The sequence below is a fragment of the Prionailurus viverrinus genome, chromosome A2 (genome assembly GCF_022837055.1).
Source record: "Prionailurus viverrinus isolate Anna chromosome A2, UM_Priviv_1.0, whole genome shotgun sequence".
Lineage (NCBI taxonomy): Eukaryota > Metazoa > Chordata > Mammalia > Carnivora > Felidae > Prionailurus > Prionailurus viverrinus.
The window spans coordinates 50,903,441-50,923,621 of record NC_062562.1 but is presented as its reverse complement, the minus strand read 5'-3'; the positions used below and the strand labels follow the sequence as shown (position 1 = coordinate 50,923,621).

Sequence of the window (20,181 nt, the reverse complement as noted above, 5' to 3'; positions counted from 1 at the left end):
GCGCCCGGCGCTACGCCACGCTGACGCCACCAAGGCTCGCCTCACCGTGACGCAAAACATCCGCGCCGGAAGTGCGCGGCCGGGCGGCCCGGCTAGGGCAGTGCGCGAGGGCCGAGGCCAGAGTAGGGTTTGGGGCCAGCCAGGCTGAGAGGCGGGAGAAGGCCGGGAGGCGAAATCGAAGAGGGACCTCCGTACCTCGGGGAAAAGAAACCCGGCTACACCTGGTGGGAGCAGGCTCTCTGTGAGATGGCGGGGCCAGAGCTGCTGCTCGACTCCAACATCCGCCTTTGGGTGGTCCTGCCCATCGTTATTATCACCTTCTTTGTGGGCATGATCCGCCACTACGTGTCCATCCTGCTGCAGAGTGACAAGAAGCTCACCCAGGAACAAGTCTCCGACAGGTCAGCGCCTTCCCTCTCCGGCGGCCTCACTCCCCCGTGACCTTGGGCAAGAAAGTACAGGGGTTTTATCAGTTTGTCCGGGTTCACATCGCGCTCCCTCTGGCTGGGTGACCTTGGCTGTGTTGCTTCTGTGTTTCACTTTCGTCATCTGTAAAATGAGGATAACGGAACATGCCTCATAGAGCAGGCGTGGGGATTAACTTTTATATGAAGGCTACAAAGCCTTTAGTACGGGGCTTGGGGCGTATTAAGTGCTCAAAAAAATTGTTGCTGTTAATGTTGTTAGGCCAGTCGCTAACCCTCTTATCTATGAACTATATAGAAGGTGGGTGTGTTTATACTACCCGTTTTACCAAACTACTGTGGTGGTCAGCTAAGATTAAGTAACCAAGTGCTGTGCAAATGTAAAACTGCCATAGAGATGTGAGGGATTGTAATTATCATTTCCCTTCCAAGAATAGAGGCAACTTGTTACTCATGTGCTTCATTACAGTATTTATATGTGGGGAGAGGTAATTTGAGATGATTTTAGGAATCTAGACGTGTGCCCCCTCCATATTAAAATAAAAAACATTTTCCAGCCAATCGTTGTGATTATTTTCAGAGACCGTCCCAGGTAAATGTTGCTGTTTCTTTAACACTTCCGTAACACTTATTAATCTTTTAAGAAAGAGCAAGCGTCAGACTCAGAACTTTCCACAGGCAGTGGTATCTTGCTAAAATTTATTAAATTTTGTTTTCATTGTATTTATGTTAAAAGTTCTATTTGTGGCAACTAATACTGTTTTTCCATTGGTTGGCAATTTCGATATTTATTTTAAAACATGTAAGTAGAAAAAGTTGACACGTAAAAAATACTAACTTTTTAAGAGTAGAGGTGCTAAATAAGACAAAAATCATAACCATGGAACGAGAGTGACTGAAGTTTGGGAAGCACTGCTTTATCATTTTCAGTTGTACTTCCCAATTATGCTGAGAATAATAACAAACCAACATTTCTACCCATGCTAAGCACTTGCATTTATTAACTTATTTAAAATTCAGAGCAACTCTATGAGATAGATGCTGCTGTCCCATTTTACAGAGACAGAGGCTTAAGAGGTTTCATGGTCACAAAGGGTGACATTCATGACTTGAGGCCAAATTTTCTGGTTCCCAAATCTGGAGTTCTTTCCACTACACCACAGCAGCCACTTCAATTATTTTCCTGTGGCATCAGTTTCAGAACTGATGAGAACCGATCTCCTAGAGATAACCTGAAGTTAGTTCACCAAAGAAAGGATGGCTATAGAAAGATGCAATATGACGTTTATTATTGACACCAATAAATTGTTCTTTTTTTTTTTAAGTTTATATATTTTGAGAGACAGGGAGAGAGAGAATCCCAAGCAAGCTCTGCACTGTCAGCGCAAAGCCTGATGTGGGGCTTGAACCCACAAGCCGTGAGATCATAATCTGAGCTAAAGTTGGATGCTTAACCCACAGAAACACCCAGGGGCCCCTTAATTGTTCTCATTTTATCCTCACAATAACCCCAATTTAGATAATTCTGAACCCAATTTTACAGATGAAGAAAAGAAAGCCAGAGAAGTTAATTAGCCTTTCCAAAATAACCAGAATATTGTGCCTGTATTTGAAGTCCAATCAGTCTCACTCTCTAAGTTGGATTCTCAACCACAATTCCTGCTGTCATAGCTTCTCTGCCGGTTTTCTGTTCTTGGTTCACTATGTGATTTCAGAATGATGTTTTGAATGATAGCACACTGACAGCCCCTTTTTCTAGCCCAAGATGAAATTCACAGTTCATGCAATCTATAGAAAAAAATGTTTTTTTAAAAAACAACCTAATGTTTGTGACTACATGGATGGACCGAAAGGGTATTATATGCTAAGTGAAATAAGTCAGACAAAGACAATTACCAAATGATTTCCTTTATATGTGGAATCTAAAAAACAAAACAAATGAATAAACAAAAACAGAAATACCCATAAATACAGAGAACAAACTGATGGTTGCCAGAGGGAAGGGAAATGGGGGATGGGTAACATGAGTGAAGGGGAATGGGAAGTACAGGCTTCCAATTATGGAAAGAATAAGTTACAAGGATGAAAGATACAGCATAGTCAATGGTATTGTAATAGCGGTGTATGGTGGCCTATGGTAGCTGCACATTTGAGCGTAGCATAATGTACAGAGTTGTCAAATCACTGTTTTGTACACCTGAAACTAATGTGACACTGTGTGTCGACTATGCTTCACTAACAAAAATGACATAATGCTCTAGTTGTAACAGTAAGGAGCAATAAAATAAAACTAATTTAATTTTTATTTCATAAGTGCTTGTTCACAATGATCCTAAAAAGTGTAATGCAAAAGTCACAGCATGCGCCTCACTGTAAAATCACCTTAAGTGGAACAGTTTCAACTGTAGGCTGATACAGTGTGTTAGCTACTTAGATACTACACAAGGCAGTGTTTTGGATGTGATTTTACTAAATGGTGAACTACTCTTGATAAAGTTCTGAACAAAACAAAGTGTAATTTTCCCTATATATACTTGGTAGTTGCATACCTGGAAATTGAATATATATAAAAATCACTTGCTCCTTCCCCTGTCCAAAAAAAAAGAAAAAAAATGGAATTAGGTTTGAGGCTCAGATAATTAAAAGCAATTTGATGAGATATTCAAAATATTATGAGATACGAGACAGTTCTTTGAATCGCACAACTGTCTCCAGCATTGAGGAATACTTAGCATCCCTTTCCTCTAACAAATAAATGACAGTTACATGTTCTTTCTTCTCTGCCCCATCATTTTGACAATCAAAGAAGTTCAACAGGGGCGCCTGGGTGGCTCAGTCGGTTAAGCGTCCAACTTCGGCTCAGGTCATGATCTCACAGTTCATGAGTTTGAGCCCCACATCGGGCTCTGTGCTGACAGCTTAGAGCCTGGATTCTGCTTCAAATTCTATGTCTCCCTCTCTCTCTGCTCCTTCCCCGCTCATGCTCTGTCTCTCTCTCCTTCAAAAATAAATAAAAACATTAGGGGTGTCTGGGTGGCTCAGTTGGTTGAGTCCCACTTCACAGCTCAGGTCATGATATCGCGGTGAGTTTGAGCCCCGTGTCGGCCTCTGTGCTGACAGCTCAGAGCCTGGAGCCTGCTTCGGATTCTGTGTCTCCCTCTCTCTCTCTGCGCCCCCCCCCTCCCCCCGCTCATGCTCTGTCTCTCTCTCTCTCTCTCTGTCAAAAATAAACATTAAAAAAAATTTTTTTTAAACATTAAAAAAAAAAGTTCGACAGATTTCCAGAAGGCCACCTACAGGACAGTACCATCCCCATGGAGGACCACTGTCTTGGAGAAAACTCAAACATCTCTGGTCATAATTATTCCTTCCTTTATGTGAGATATCTAGACCATGCTAGTTCTGACATGGTGTGACAGTACCCCACCAAGTTATCCTTTGAACTTGGATAGAATGCTGAGCACTTGGTTCTAAACCTGCCAAAAACCAAGGCAAAGTGTTTTCTGGTTGTAAAACACTCCTCTAACTCAGTATAAGTTGGGGCGCCTCTGTGGCTCAGTCACTTAAGCATCCTACTTCAGCTCAGGTCATGATCTCTCAGTTCAACCCCTGCATTAGGCCCTGACTGACAGGCCAAAGCCTGGAGCCTGCTTCAGATTCTGTGTCTCCCTCTCTCTGTGCCCCTCCCCCTCTTGTGCTGTGTCTGTCTCTCTCAAAAATAAATAAACATTAAAATATAATAGATAAATACAGTATAAGTGTCCGTTAGACTGAATGGTCACAAAATGGGACATTTGGTTTCATAAGTTACTAAGCTTTTAGTGCCTCAAAACTTACTAAAATTTTTCTAAAATATATTAAACCAAAATGGAAAGATACATAGATAAAATATATTAGAACATAGTTAGGAATAGAATATGTAAAAAATGGTGCTCAAGCTCAAAGAAAAGGACTCTTAGGAAAGGAAAAAAAAAAAAAAACCTCAGGTCTTTAATATATGATTAAACCCCAGTTTGAGAAATACCAACTTTAAAAACTAAAGCTTCCTTTTAAGAAAAGTGTTTCAATTGCAAATCAGCAATGCAAGAGAGCCACTTTGTCTTTATAACCAGTATGAGAACTTATTTTTCAACGTTTATTTATTTTTGGGATAGAGAGAGACAGAGCATGAACGGGGGAGGGGCAGAGAGAGGGAGACACAGAATCGGAAACAGGCTCCAGGCTCTGAGCCATCAGCCCAGAGCCTGACGCGGGGCTCGAACTCCTGGACCGCGAGATCGTGACCTGGCTGAAGTCGGACGCTTAACCGACTGCGCCACCCAGGCGCCCCGAGAACTTATTTTTCAATAGTAGTAAAAATGGGGGCGCCTGGATGGCTCAGAGGTTAAGCGTTGGACCTTGGCTCAGGTCGTATTCTCACAGGTTCATGAGTTCAAGCCCCGTGTCCAGCTCTGTGCTGACAGAGCCTGGAGCCTGCTTTAGATTCTGTGTCTCCCTCTCTCTCTGCCCCTCCCCCCTCCATCTCTGTCTCAAAAGTAAATACTTAAAAAAAAACCAGCAGCAAAAATGTAAAATTAAAAATGTCTTGTAGCATTTGCAGACCTCAGAGAAAGTGAGTGTTTAGAATATACAAGATAATTTAAGTTTACCTTGATTTAGGGTTGAAATGCTTCAGGGTCATGGTTTTAACCCCAATTCTACGAAATTGCTCAGCGGTGTAAGTATAGGAGATGTACTTGAGTTTCTTTGATCACAGTATCTGCAGAAGTTCTGAATTATCTACGCTGAACAAGTTTTTACTGATGACCTGTTATGTGCCCTGTGCTGTACCATATGCTGTGGGGTATAAGACAAGGTCAAGACCCTACTGTCAGGGAGTTTCAGTCCAAGTGATAAAACATGCAAAAGAAAAATAACAAATACCATTAACCTGGTGCTTAGGATATGCCAAATACAGTGGTAATCACTTTAAACAAAATAACATATATGAAGAACTCAGTTTAAAATCCTCAGTATTTCTCCTTTTTTTTTTTTTTCTTTTTTTTTAAGTACTCCACACGCAACATGGGGCTCGAACTCACAACCCTGAGATAAGGAATTACATGCTCCACATGGGGCACCTGCGTGGCTCAATCGGTTAGGCGACCTACTTTGGCTCAGGTCATGATCTCACAGTTTGTGAATTTGAGCCCCACGTCATCAGGCTCTGCATTGACAGCTCGGACCCTGGAACCCGTTTCAGATTCTCCCTCTCTCTGCCCCTCCTCCTGCTCACACTCTGTCTCTCTTTCCTTCAAAAATAAACAAACATTCAAAAAAAAATTAAAAAAAAAAAAAAAGAATTACATGCTCCACAAACTTAGCCAGACATGTACCCACTCTTTTTTTTAAATTGTGGTAAAATAGGGGCGCCTGGGTGGCTCAGTCGGTTGGGCGGCCGACTTCGGCTCAGGTCAAGATCTCGCAGTCCGTGAGTTCGAGCCCCGCGTCGGGCTCTGTGCTGACAGCTCGGAGCCTGGAGCCTGTTTCAGATTCTGTGTCTCCCTCTCTCTGACCCTCCCCCGTTCATGCTCTGTCTCTCTCTGTCTCAAAAATAAATAAATGTTAAAAAAAAAAAATTTAATTGTGGTAAAATATACATAACATAAAGTTTACCATTTTAACTATTTTTAAGTATACAATTTAGTGGCATTAAGTACATTTTCACTGTTGTGCCATCATCCGTCATCCGCTTCCACAGTATTTTCATCATCCCAAACAAACTCTGAACATACTAAGTAATAACTTTCCATCCTGTCTCCACCCACTTTCTGCAACCAGCATTCTTTCTGTCTTTATGAGTTTGACTACTCTAAATACCTTATGTAAGTGGAATCATACAATATTTGTCCCCCTGTGCCCATCTTATTTTACTTAGCACAGCATTTTCAAGGTTCATCTGTATTGTAGCATGTCATAATTTCAGGGTTTTTTTTACAGCTATGTGAAATGTAGAATATGACAATTTGACATACATATACTTTCTGAATTGATTACCATAATCCAGTTAATTAACATTTTTTTAATTGATGTTGAGAATGCTTAAGGTCTACTCTTTTAGTAAATTTCAAGTACATTACACAGTTTTTATGAACTCTAGTCACCGTACTGTATGTTAAATCCCCAGAGCTTACTCATCTTCTAACTGTACCTTTTGGCCAGCATCTGTCCATTTCCCTCAGCCCCCAGTAACCACCATTCTATTTTCTTTTTGACTTTTTTTTTTTTATTCCATATAAAAGTGAGATCACACAGTGTTTGTCTTTCTTTGTCTGGCTAATTTCACTTAGCATAATGCCCTCAAGTTTCAACCATGTTGTTGCAGATGGCGGGATCTCCTTTCCTGTGCCTGATAATATTCCATTGTGTTTATATATGTATATGTACTACTGAACTTTGTGTTTAAATATGATTACATTGGTAAATTTTATATTATGTATTTTTTGCCACAATTAAAAAAATACAGTGGGACCCATGTGGCCTTATGTATAGTGTGGCTCTTGTGTATCTCTCAAGTCTCATTTTCACCATGTTTTCTGTAGTTCTCTTTCTTCTAGCCATGTGGCCTTTTCTCAGGTCCTCAAAGACATAGTGCTTATGCCTGCCTCAGGGCTTTTGTCCATGCCGTTCCCTCCAGCACTTTGCCAAGGTAATCTCTAGTCATCCTTAAGATTCCAACTTAGTCATACATCCTCATCAAAGCTTTTTTTCAGACCCTGCCTTCCTAGACTTGATCAAATCCCTGTATTATACACTCCCATCATATCCATCTCTCCTTCCTAGAACATAACAGGGGAATTTCACATTTATTCTTATGGTTATTTGATCAATGTCTTTCTCTCCCACTAGACTTTAACCTTTATGAGGTATTTGCTTTTTGATCACTGTTGTTCATGCACTTAATATGGTACATGGCATTCAGAAGCTCAAAAAGTATTTGTCTAAGAATAAATATGTTGTTGTACAGAATATGAAAGGAGACATGGGGAATTTAAATGACTCACCCAAGATCACATAGCTAATAAGTGGCAGAGCCAGGATGTGAACCCATCTGTCCAACTCCAGAGCTTAAATTTTTTTTAATGTTTATTTATTTTTGAGAGAGAGCGCACACGCACGGGCGCACACATGAGCAGGGGAGGGGCAGAGAGAGAGGGAGACACAGAATCCAAAGCAGGCTCCAGGCTCCCAGCTGTCAGCACAGAACCCGACGCATAGCTCGAAACACCGCACTGCGAGATCATGACCTGAGTTGAAGTCAGATGCTCAACCAACTGAGCCATCCAGGCGCCCCCAGAGCTTAAATTTTTACTGTTACTCTAGACTCAGTGCTGCCTAAACATCAGTGAAGGTCCAGTTCTTTGATTTTTTGATTTCCAATCGATCATAGACTGGTGCTTTTGTAAGATATTTTAGTATATATTTGGATGTTGTGGAATAACAAATTACTGTAAAGGTTTTTTTTAACATGTTTTTTTGGTTTTGGGTTTTTTCTTTTTTTATTTTAGAGAGCACACAGGTGCACAAGCGGGGGAGAAGGACAGAGGGAGACAGAGAGAATCCCATGCAGGTTCCACACTCAGCAAAGAGTCCAACATGGGATTCAATCCCACGACCCTGGGATCATGACCCAAGCCGAAATCAAGAGTCAAATGCTCAACCAACTGAGCCACCCAGGCGCCCCTATAAAAGTTTCTAAACACTTACTCTCAATGTCTGCACTTAACCTCGTCACAGACCAGCATTGGTACATAGGCCACACTTGGAGTAGCTTTAGATTAGCTCCCAGGGACAGAACATATTACATGTCACCTCTGTAGGCCTGGGTATAGAGCCAATGAAGTCAAGAGGAGGAAGACCAGAGAGAATTCCATGAGGGCACCAGGCAGTTTCACGGAGAAGGTGGGGCTTGAAGAATGTGTTAACATATGATGGGGTAGAACTCCTGAAGGAGAGTGGCACTAGAGCATTCCCAGCAGATGGAGAGGCTAGAATATGTATATGGTGACAAGGGGACCCTAAGGGGACTGACTGACTGATTAGAGCAGGTGGTTTATACTAAGGAGGAGAGAGAGCAGGTCTTTTCTGCCCACTGGTCCTATCCTGTGCTTTAACAAAATCACCTTTTTTGCACAAAACAAAACAAAACAAACAAAACACCTAAGGAGGAGAGAGAAAACCAGGCACACAGTTTTCATTTTGTTCATTTCTGTCTGCTTTTTTTTCACTTTTCAAGAAGGATTTCCATTAACTTGAGGTTTTTTCCCCCCAATAAAACAACTTTTGAAAACCTAGCCAACATTAGTATTTTGATCTCTGTTCTGTATGGTATGTGTATCTTAGCACCACCCACTTGTATCACTGTCTATTATTCTATTATCTTTAATGATTTTATATTCAGAAATCACCAAATGATGTACTAATTCAGGAAATGTTTATTGAGAGTTTACTAGCAGTCTGAATCGTGATGGAATTTCTTCTATTTGTTGTCTGTCAGATAGCAACCCTGTCAAATCCTGTAGTCATGTCTCTGTAGGGTTTAAAAAGTTTGTTCTTTTATCTTCACCCTTCCTCCCTCCTCCTGCCCTCACATCTTCTGAGGAGCATCCAACTGTTACTCTTTTTCACTCAGAGAAAGTTCCTTCTTAGCTTATTATAAAGGAACAAAGAGCAGAGTGTGATGTTCCAAATGTGTCTTCCTAAGAAATCTTTAGTCATGAACACTGTGACTTCTGAAAAATGCTTCTTTGAAAACCTAATTGTTGGGTTAAATATGTTATATTGGTTTTAAGGACACTCGTATTTTGACAAGTGTCCCCACAGGACTGTTGCCAAATAGGCCCTCTCTTGTGTTTAAATAGGTCTACTTTTATTTTCTCGTTTTCTTCTAGTGTTTCGGTTTTAAAAATCTCATTGTCTTGGTTGTATTTTTCAGTCAAGTCCTAATTCGAAGCAGAGTCCTCAGGGAAAATGGAAAATACATTCCCAAACAGGTACTCATTTATCTTTTATTAAAAGCTCCCCAATTCACTGTTGAGGGCAGTAGATATCTGAATGTTTTATAAGGGGACTCTTTGGGGAAAGCTGAAGTCTGGCAAATCTGTTATTAAGCTGTGGTCTGGTGGTGTCTACTGTCATTATGACCTCACCCTTCTTAGGAAATTGTTTTTAAATGTGACTCAGCTAAAGTGTCAGGTTGGCTGCCAGCTCTGAGTGCAACAGCCTATTCCAAAGGCCTTCTGACTCAACCTCTGGGGAATAATTTGACAGTTTGCTATGTCACAGTTTTAAAACTTAAAAAGCTCTCTTTTCTACTAGTCTTTCTTGACACGAAAATATTACTTCAACAACCCAGAGGATGGATTTTTCAAAAAAACTAAAAGGAAGGTAGTGCCTCCTTCTCCTATGACTGGTATGTTGATTCCTTCTGCCATCTTTAAGGAAGATACTTAACATGAGTTGGGGGGAGGGGAGGGAGGATGCTGATTTATTGAAATGTTAAATTGTGTAAGATAGTAATCTAAGGGACCTTAGAGATATCTAGTATGGGCAACCTATGCAAGTGGAGTTCTCTTTTTCAAATAAATCTTCTGGGAACCCCAGTGTATAAAGTGGATTTTTTAAAAAGAGCTCTCGTCTGGGGGTGAGGAGGCTAGAGCCACCGTCGTATAAAGTGGATTTTTTAAAAAGAGCTCTCGTCTGGGGGTGAGGAGGCTAGAGCCACCGTCCCTGTGTCTTCTTCCCTTTGCTGTTCCCCAGGACCCAGGGCTCTGCGGAGCAGAGTCGGAAAAGCATCCCAGTCCCAGCTCCCACCCAGTGCCTGGATCCTGTTGCTGACAGATGGCCACCCGGCTTCTGCCTGAATGAGGAGGAGCTCTTACCACTCCCCCAGCCCAGCCATTTCTTTGTCAGACATGATTGCTTGGCCCACCCTACAGTTTTTGCTCTCACAGATTTCTTCCACTCATCCCAGTCATGTGAAAAAATATAGCACTTTTAAAGTAAAACAGAATAATTTATTATTCTGTATTGGCTGTTCTCGCATTTTAATACCCATTTCTCTAGGTAAGAAACCCAGACAGAAGGTACTGGAATTGATTTTAATAAATCTTTTAGAAAACCCATAAGAAACAAGACCTTTACATGTGTGAAAAGATACTTGATTTCGCTAAAATCCACAGGATGAAAATTAGAACAAGATGTCCTTTTTAGACTGTTAAACTGGCAAAGATCGAAAGCTTGACAAAGCTGCTACTGTCAAGGTCATGGGAAGTCAGGCCCTCTCACTATTGTTGAAAGACAGTCTGACAGTATCTGTCAATTTTAAATGTTCAAACCCCTTGACCCAGAAATTCTTCTAAGAGTTTCTCTTACAGAAACACTTACATAAACATGCAGATTTATGTACTAGGTAGTTGTTGGCAACAGTGTTTATTGCAAAAAAGAAAAAAATTAGAAATAACCTATAGATCCACCCAAAAGTAGTGTGACCACACACAGTAGACTCCTATGAAGACACTGAAAACAGTAAGAGAGGGACATTATACCAGTCACAATATATTTATCTTTTCAAAATTAAGGAGTAGAATTTAAGCATAGTATCCTTTAACTGTGTATATATAGAGAGAAACTATTGTGTATGTACATATATGTGCATATTTTATTTATGTATGTATAAAGATGGAAAGATATGCAACAGACAGTTAAAAGTGTTTAGAGAGTGGGCTCAGAGAAACTGTCTAAATCTTATGTTTCCATGTCATTTGACTTTTTTACATTGAACTTGTGTATTACTTTAATTATCAAATAAATTAAGGGGCACCTGCTGGCTCAGTCAGAGGAGCCTGTGACTCTTGATCTCAGGGTCATGAGTTTGTGCCCCACGGTGGGTGTAGAGATTACTTAAATAAATAAACATTTAAAAAAATAAAATTTACACAAAATCAGGAAGAAGTCTTTGTCGACAGTCATAAAATGTAGTGGTCTCTTGTTTTTGTTATAGATCCCACTATGCTCACAGACATGATGAAAGGCAATGTAACAAATGTTCTCCCTATGATTCTTATTGGTGGATGGATCAACATGACATTCTCAGGCTTTGTCACAAGTAAGTTATAGACCCAGAATACTTCAGGTTTACTTCATCTATGATCCTTTCCCATGTCCTTGTTCAGAGAAATCCCAGTGCTGTTGAGACACTAATATAATGGGCCCCATATTCTCTATTGGAAACTAATCACATTCTTTGAATAAAAATATTTAATATCCTGTGATTTTTTGTCTCTTATTCCAAACTCATGGTAAGTTCATGATATGGATGCTTTTTCAAATAGGAATTTAAACAAATGGCTTGCTCGTTTGTATCCAAAATTAATTCTAGTTAAGTAGGATGAAGGGAAGCATGTTTTGACTTTATTTTCTAGGTGTTGGGGTGAGTTGTTTGTCTTTGTTTATAATTTTTTTGAATCAATTTTGTTTCTTAGTAACATAGTTCTCTATGTGTACATGTTCCAATTTGGGTTTAACAGATTAGTGCAAGTTTCTTTTCTGATTGTAGGTCATAGCTCAGAGTCCCTGCTTCGCAAGCTGGTGTTCAAGGAACTATAACAGAGTGACATCTGACAGTTATTTTTTCAGAAATTGACACAAATTTCCTGGTAGAAATCATTTTCCAAACTGTGTATGGTACAGAGTTCCCACCTCATCAGGGAAAGATTACATGCATCCACACTTAAACTATTCTTAAAAAAGCAAGGAGGGATTGTGAACTTTTTCTCTCTTTTCTGCAGCCAAAGTCCCATTTCCACTGACCCTCCGTTTTAAACCTATGCTACAGCAAGGAATTGAACTACTCACATTAGATGCATCCTGGTAAGAACTTTCTTTCCTTTATAAAAACACAAACCAAAATCTAAAAGTGGTGTTGCCTAAAGAACAAGATTTGTAATTTGCACACTTCACTGGAATAGGTTTTTGGTTTTTCTCATTGAAACTCCACTCAAAATGCCAGGGGTGGATTATGCCAACTGTTACCTACCCCAAATGATTTCTTTACATTCTCTGATTTCTTTGTATACTCTTTGGGTGATAGGAAAGTGTGAACTATATTAATGCTAAAATAACTCCCTACGTTGTTTCCCTTTTACTCTCTAGGGTGAGTTCTGCATCTTGGTACTTCCTCAATGTCTTTGGGCTTCGGAGCATTTACTCTCTGATTCTGGGCCAAGATAATGGTAAGAAATACGTTGGGTTTAATAAGCAAATATTTTGATAGACGAATCATTCACGCCAGGGCCAGAAGACTCACATAGTTTGTGCTATTTGTTGACATAGTTCAGTACAATACTTCACTCCTTAAACTTATTCTTAAGTTTCTAAGGTATCCTACAAGAGTCTTAAAAATTCCAGGGTCAGGGTGCCTGGGGAGCTCAGGCGGTGGAGCATGTGACTCTTGATCTAGGGTTGTTAAGTTCAAGACCCACATTGGGTATAAAGATGACTCAAAAATAAAATCTTAAAAAAAAAGAATAAAAATCCAGGGTCACCTGAAGATCTGAACTCTCTGTGGCAGTCACAGGGACAATATTTAGTTCCCTGAAGTCTGATACCCTCATGTGAGGAATCCAGGACCAGTGATGCAAGCCTGTAAGCTGAAGCTGAAAGAAGGCCTGGTTTGGCCAGTTGGTTCATTGACCTGCGTTCTTGCCAACACCAATCCTGGCTCTCCTGTTTAATGGCTGGGACCTCGGGCAAGTTACTTAACCACTCTAATCCTCTGCCTGTTTGTACCTTAGAGACCTTAATAAGTAATTTCAGGGTAGGTTGTTAGGAGATGAGGTAGACTATGTAAAGCACTCCTGACATGAAGTAGTTGCTCAATAACTGATAGATGTTGTTATTGTTTAAATTTGAAAGAAAGTTTAGCACTTCCTTTGGTTATCTTCTGTTATTCCCCTGCCCATTTTTCAGGAGAGGTAAGTGACTTTCCCTAGGTCACATAGCCAGTGTGTGGCAGGGCCAGTTGTGGTTCTCTAACATACCACTGAGCAGCTGCAAGTATTGTGTAAGGGCCGTTCTTCCCTGAGGGTGCTGGGTGCTTGCTGAACCCTGGCACTCATGTAGGTGTATCTTACCCTGCAGCCGCTGACCAGTCACGGATGATGCAGGAGCAGATGACTGGAGCAGCCATGGCCATGCCTGCAGACACCAACAAAGCTTTCAAGGTACACTTACACCTCCTTCTAGCTTCACTGAAGCTCTGAAAGGCATTACTAGACAGTTACTTTAAAGATAAGTTCCCTGAAGTGAGTGTAGTATGTGTGGTTCCATCATTTAAATTTAAATTTAAATTTAAATTTAGCAAAAAAATGTATTTTAAAAAGTTTACATGTTTCTTGTTCCTGAGACAGTCAGCTGTTAAGCGAATTGGAGATTCTTGGTACTTTTACTAATTTTTAAATGTTCACACAAATTTAACCCACACTGTAAATGAAGCTATAAAAACAGTCCTTTCAGAGGCAGCAGGTAAACTTTTAGAATATTTTGAACTGTTTGGACCCTGTGGACATCAGATATAAATTTCATTTTAAAAAAATCGATACTTAGAGCCTTTTCATGAAATGACTCTGGAATATATCCAGTATATATATCCAGTATAATTTTTGTACAGAAAAATATCACTAATTTTTCATGATAAATACTAGAAATGGGGGGCTCAGTTAGTTAAGCGTCCCACTCTTGATTTCAGCTCAGGTCATGATCTCAACGGTTTGTGGAATTGAGCCCTACAGCAGGCAGTGTGGAGCCTGCTTGGGATTCTGTCTTTCTTTCCCTCTCTCTTTCTTTCCCTCTCTCTCTGCCCCTCCCCTGCTTGGGCTGTCTCTCTCAACATAAATAAATTTTAAAAACAAACAAACAAACAAAACAAACTAGAAATAGAAGAGAACTTGCTCATCTCTATGAAAGGCATCTAATGAAAAACCCACAGCTAACTCTGGTGAAACACTAACAGCTTTTCCACAACAATTAGGGACAAGATAGGTACATCCACTCCTGCCACTTCTGTTCAACATTGTGCTGGATGATCTAGCCAGGGCAGTTAGGCAAGAAAAAGAAATAAAAGACATCCACGTTACAAAGGAAGAAGAGGGGCGCCTGGGTGGCTCAATCGGTTGAGCATCCAATTTCGGCTCAGGTCATGACCTCACGGTTCATGAGTTCAGGCCCCGTATTGGGCTCTGTGCTAACAGCTCAGAGCCTGGACCCTGCTTCAGATTCTGTGTCTTCCTGTCTCTCTGACCCTCCCCTGCTCACGTCTGTCTCTCTCAAAAATGAATAAACATTAAAAAAAAATTTTTTTTAAAGAAAGAAGAAAACTACCTCCATTTGCAGATAACATTGTCTTTTATACAGACTATTGTAAGGAGCCCCCAAGGTAAACTATTAGAGGTAACAAACAAGTCCAACAAGGTTTTAGAAGATGCAAAATAAATATGCAAAAATTCAGTTGTATTAAGGGGCCCCTGGGTGGCTCAGTCAGTTAAGCGTCTGACTTTAGCTCAGGTCATGATCTCATGGTTTGTGAGTTCAGGCCCCACATCAGGCTGTCTGCTGTCGGCACAGAGCCTGCTTTAGATCCTCTGTCCCCGTTTCTCTCTGACCTTTCCCTACTTGTGCTCTCTCTGTCTCTCTCAAAATAAATAAACTTAAAAAAATTTTTTTTAGCTTCTAATTAAAAAGTTAAAAGTTGTATTTATACACACTGGTAATAAAGAATCTGAAAATTAAAATTAAGAAAACAGTTCCATTTACAATAGTTTCAAAAAGGATAAAATACTTAGGAACAAACTTAACAGAAGAAAGACAGATTTGTATAGTGACATTATAAAGCATTGCTGAAAGAAATTAAAGACCTGAATGAACAGAAAGACACCCACGTTCATGGATTAGAAGACTTAATATTATCCAGATGGCAGTACTCCCAAAATTGATCTACAAATTCAATACAATCCCTATCCAAATTCCACCTGCCTTTCTTGCAGAAATTGACAGGCTGATCCTGAAATACACATGGAAATGCAGGAGACCCAGAATAGCCCAACTAGCATTTAATATGAACAAAGGTGGAAGACTCATACTTCTTCATTTTAAAACCTACTTCAGAGCTACAATAATCAAGACTTTGTGGGACAGGCATAAGGATAGACATACAGATCAATGGAATAGAATTGAAAGGTCAGAAATAAACCCCTACATTTAATATCAATTGACTTTTGACAGAGGTGCCAAGACAGTTCTGTGGGGGAGAGAACAGTCTTAACTGCTTAATGGGTACAGAGTTTCTGTTTCAGGGGATGGAAAAATTTGGAAATACATAGTGATGATGGTTGCACAATATTGTGGATGTAATTAATGCCATTGAATTGTATACTTAAAAAGGTTAGAAGTGGCAAATTTTATGTTACATATCTTTCTTGCCACAATAAAAAAAGGAAAAACTTTGAATGGTCAAAGACCTAAATGTAAGAGCTAAAACCATAAAACCCTTAGAAGAAAATGTAGGTGTAAAATGTTTGTGATGCTGGATTAGGCAGTGACTTCTTAGATGTAACATTAAAAGCACAAGCAACAAAAGGAAAAGCAGGTAAATGGAACTGGGTCAAAATGAAAACTTTTGTACTTCAAAGGACACCATTAAGAGAAAGAAAAGAGTATCAGAGAAAATGTTTACGAATCTTATCTCTAATAAGGGTCTAGTATTCAGAATAAAGAACTCTTAGAACTCAACAATAAAAAGACAACCCAGTTTAAAAGGGGGCAAAAGTTTTGAATAAGCATTTCTCCAAAGAAATTATATAAATACCCAATAATCTCATGAAAGCATGCTCAACATTGTTAGCCACTGGAGAAATGCAAATCAAAACCACAAGGAGATATTACTTCACATCACTCCATGGTTATAATAAAAACAGATGGACACTAACAGGTATTGACAAGGATGTGGAGAAATTGGAACTGTCCTACTTGCTGGGAATGGTGCAGCCACTTTGGAAAGCAGTTTTAACCTTTCCTAAAAAAGTTATATGTAGCTACCATATGACCCAGCAATTTCACACTTAGGTAAATAACCAAGGCAATTGAAAACCTATGTCCACACAAACTCCTAAGGGCACCTGGAGTTAGTGGAGCATGCAACTCTTGATCTCAAGGTTGTGGGTTCAAGCCCCATGTTGGGTATAGAGATTACTTAAAAATAAAGTCTTAGGGGCACCTGGGTGACTCAGTCAGTTGAGCGGCCAGCTCTTGATTTTGGCTCAAGTCATGGTCCTAGGGTTGTGGGATTGAGCCCCACATCAGGCTCTGCATTGGCCACAGAGAGCCTGCTTGGGCTTCTTTCTCTCCCTCTCTATCCCTCTCCTGCTTGTATCATGTGCTTACTTGCTCTCTCTCTAAATAAATAAACTTAAAAAAATAAAATGAATAAAATTAAAACAAAAAAATCTTTTTTTTTTAATGTTTATTTTTGAGAGAGAAAGAGTCCGTGCAATCAGGGGAGAAGCAGAGAGAGGGAGACACAGAATCCGAAGCAGACTCCAGGCTCTGAGCTGCCAGCACAGAGCCCGATGTAGGGCTCGAACCCACAAACGGTGAAATCATGACCTGAGCCAAAGTCAGATGCTTAACTGACTGAGCCACCCAGGTGCCCCTAAAATAAAATCTTAAAAAAAAAAAAAAAAAAAAAAAAAAAAAAAGAAAGAAAAGTTCAGAGCACTAAGAATAATATTCTAAGAGTAGAAACAATGCACATGTACCGTCATCTTATGAACACATAAACAAAATGAAACATTTGGGAATAATAGTACAGTGTATGTACAATGGAAGTATTCAATGAAATATTTAGTCTTAAAAAGGAATGAAGTACTGATACTTGCTACAACAGGAAGGAACCTTGAAAACATCCCAAGTAAAAGAAACCAGTAAGAAAAGGCCATATATTCTATCCTGAATACATGAATCCAAAGATACAGAAAGTAAAGCAGTAGTTGCGCTCTCGCTCTCTCTGAAAATAAATAAATAAAGTAAATTTTAAAAATGGAAAAAAAATGTAATCGGTTACTCACTTAGACAAATTATTTTTCCTATTTTAGCCTTATTCTCTTCACCTATAAATTGAGCATGGAGGCAGACCGGGCAATTAGCAGTATCTACCTCATAGGATTAAATGAGTTTATACGTTCAAATAGCTTAGTCCAGCTGCTAGGCAGAATAGATGCTCCCAGGTCAGCACTGCTCTTAGTAACAGCCCTCCTCTCCCTGCCCTGGTGTCCTCTTCCTTTGCAGACAGAGTGGGAAGCTTTGGAGCTGACGGATCACCAGTGGGCACTAGATGATGTCGAAGAGGAGCTCATGGCCAAAGACCTCCACTTCGAAGGCATGTTCAAAAAGGAATTACAGACCTCTATTTTTTGAAGACCAAGCAGGGATTTGCTGTATCAGGAACTCAGAGTAGTGCTTGACTTTGTAACTTTGGTTTGAGCTGGAGCCTCTCGGAATAAAAAGGAAGATGCATGAGCTGGCAGGTGTGCAGCAAGAATTGTTCTTGTCTGAGCCAGGTTCCCCTGTATGTCTGAAACTAGAGATTTGAGGAGTCTGTGCTGGATGACTTGCCCAGAAACAGCTGTTTTTAAAATGTTTTACATTTTCCTTCTGATGACTCTAGTAATGAAAGTCAAAGGGGGAATACTCAAGCTAGTAATAATATATAAAACTTAGCGAAACTTCAGTCTTTGGAAAAAGCATTGTCAATTATACCTAGCTATTAAGTGCAATCAGCCTGACTTCTGACCACAGTGAGCGCTTGTTTTCTTGGGATCCAAACACCCTGTGTTTTACCTTTAATTTTTTGTTAGTATTTGTACAACTTTCTTTACACAAGTAATACATTTTCATTACTGAAAATTTAGGAGCTATGGATGAGCAAAGTGAAAGCTCCCTGTGTTGTTCCATTTTGAGCCTACAGAGTGACATAGACAGCAAACATGTCAAAACCTGACTCAAATAAGCTCTTTGCAGATTGAATACCCAGGGCTAGGACAGACTTAGCCAGCCTTCTATCTCTTTAACACTGTCCGGTGAAAATCGGCGACACTGAGACACTGCCGGATTCTCAAGTGCCTTTGGGATCATCAAAGATAGGTTACATAATGTGAGGTCTTGAGCTGGAGTTCAGAACATATCAAATCCGTTGACAGATCCACAGTGCTGTACCGAATATGGCTACTCAGTTGAACAAAAGACCTCATTTCCCAGTTATTCTGGGTAAGAGTTTGCATATCGCTGTAAGAAGGGAGAAAGGGCAATTGCTGGCAGACATGTAGTTAAGGGCGACCTAGGAATCATTCTGTCTGGATTAACTGTCCCAGGGAAGTGGCAGGGTGCCATTTCTGTACCAAGAGGCGAATGTAATTTGCATGTTGAACACTGTAATCAAGAACCAACAACTCTTGACTCTACCAATTAAACCATCCTCTTTTCTCTGCCTGTGAAATGTTGCCTCTGTGGGTCACTAACAGCCTTCTGCCACAGTTATGAGTGTCCATTGTGGATCATTGCTGAAGAGTCAAAGATGAAAAAGATGTGACCCTTGCCCTCAAGGAACTCATCGGAGAGACACATAAGAAATTGGTGGTTCTGACCTTCCCCCCTCCACAGTAATGCACACAGGCACAGACGCACAGAGTTCCCAGACAACTCCAGGAACCTAGTCCAAAGCCTAGTCATAGTGACCTACAGACCTACGCTAAGAAAACCTGACCTTTAAAGATATTTAAAATAGCTGCTTAAACACAATGTTAAAGGAGCAGGGGTTCACAGGGGGAGCTAACCTTTGACCTCGGTCTCAAAAGAGTTCTGCAATGTAGAAGCTCATTCCAAGCAGATGGGATAGAACGAGCAAAGGCCCACAGATTAAAATGTCCACAATTGGGGAGCTTGAGTGGCGCAGTCAGTTGAGCGTCTGACTTGATTTCGGCTCAAGTCATAATCTCCTAGTTTGTGAGTTCAAGCCCTGCGCCTCTCTCTCTGTCCTACCCCATTTGCACTGTCTCTCAAAATAAACTTAAAAAGAAAACCTGGTTTTTAAAAAAAGTCCACAATTTGCTGGACCCTGAATAAGTGGGGTGTGGTATAGTATGTACCGAAAAAGGCAGGTTGTGTTGGAATACAAGCAGTACTTGATGACTGAGTGATGTCACCCTCATTCCCATGAGGCATCTCTGAACATTTCATTTTGCCTCCACCCACACAAAGTTTGTCTTTTTCCCTGTAGCAAAGTTGGGTGGATAAAACATGTGAGCTCTTTCTGACCCCTCATGTTGATGATAAATGCACATGTCCTTGGCAGCAGCTAGTCAAAGGAAAAACCTTTGTTCGTTTTATCAGGCTCTTCTCAGAATCAGCACACTAGTTCAGCATACAGTGCTCATCGTGTGTGTTTCCTGGAGTTCAGTTTGGGCCAGGCTACTAAATGAGCACCTAACCTTTCCATCAACCTGGACTTAACACCTAGAATCATTTAAGACAATCTGAAGTGTCCATTTACTGATCATGGTGTGGAAAGTACCACACATAGAAGTCTTAATATGGACAGAGATACAACACAACTCAGAAAAATAATCATGACTTAGATTTGAGAACAGTAGGTAAACCTGCATTTGGG

At 40.3% G+C, this 20,181-nt stretch overlaps 1 protein-coding gene across 2 annotated transcripts; it reads left to right on the top strand.

Annotated features, from left to right (window-relative positions):
* The first annotated feature begins 89 nt into the window (after nt 1-89).
* Nucleotides 90-19,011, top strand: EMC3 (ER membrane protein complex subunit 3). Of its 2 annotated transcripts, XM_047848850.1 has the most exons (8): nt 90-401; nt 9,400-9,457; nt 9,783-9,876; nt 11,467-11,571; nt 12,254-12,335; nt 12,618-12,697; nt 13,605-13,687; nt 17,805-19,011. In XM_047848850.1, exons 1-8 carry the CDS (start codon nt 247-249, stop codon nt 17,931-17,933), a joined length of 786 nt encoding a protein of 261 aa, XP_047704806.1. In that variant the 5' UTR covers nt 90-246; the 3' UTR covers nt 17,934-19,011. The 2 variants fall into 2 exon arrangements, with proteins under 2 accessions (XP_047704806.1, XP_047704807.1); XM_047848851.1 differs by lacking the exons at nt 90-401; nt 9,400-9,457; nt 9,783-9,876 and adding an exon at nt 9,967-10,529.
* The last annotated feature ends 1,170 nt before the right edge of the window (nt 19,012-20,181 follow it).

What these genes read in the sequence shown, in the direction of transcription:
- EMC3 (XM_047848850.1), top strand. Translation starts at nt 247, where the DNA reads ATGGCGGGGCCAGAGCTGCTGCTCGACTCCAACATCCGCCTTTGGGTG. An exon ending in ATTCTCAGGCTTTGTCACAA is followed by an intron (nt 11,572 to 12,253) that starts GTAAGTTATAGA and finishes TCTTTTCTGCAG; the next exon opens with CCAAAGTCCCATTTCCACTG. An exon ending in ACACCAACAAAGCTTTCAAG is followed by an intron (nt 13,688 to 17,804) that starts GTACACTTACAC and finishes CTTCCTTTGCAG; the next exon opens with ACAGAGTGGGAAGCTTTGGA.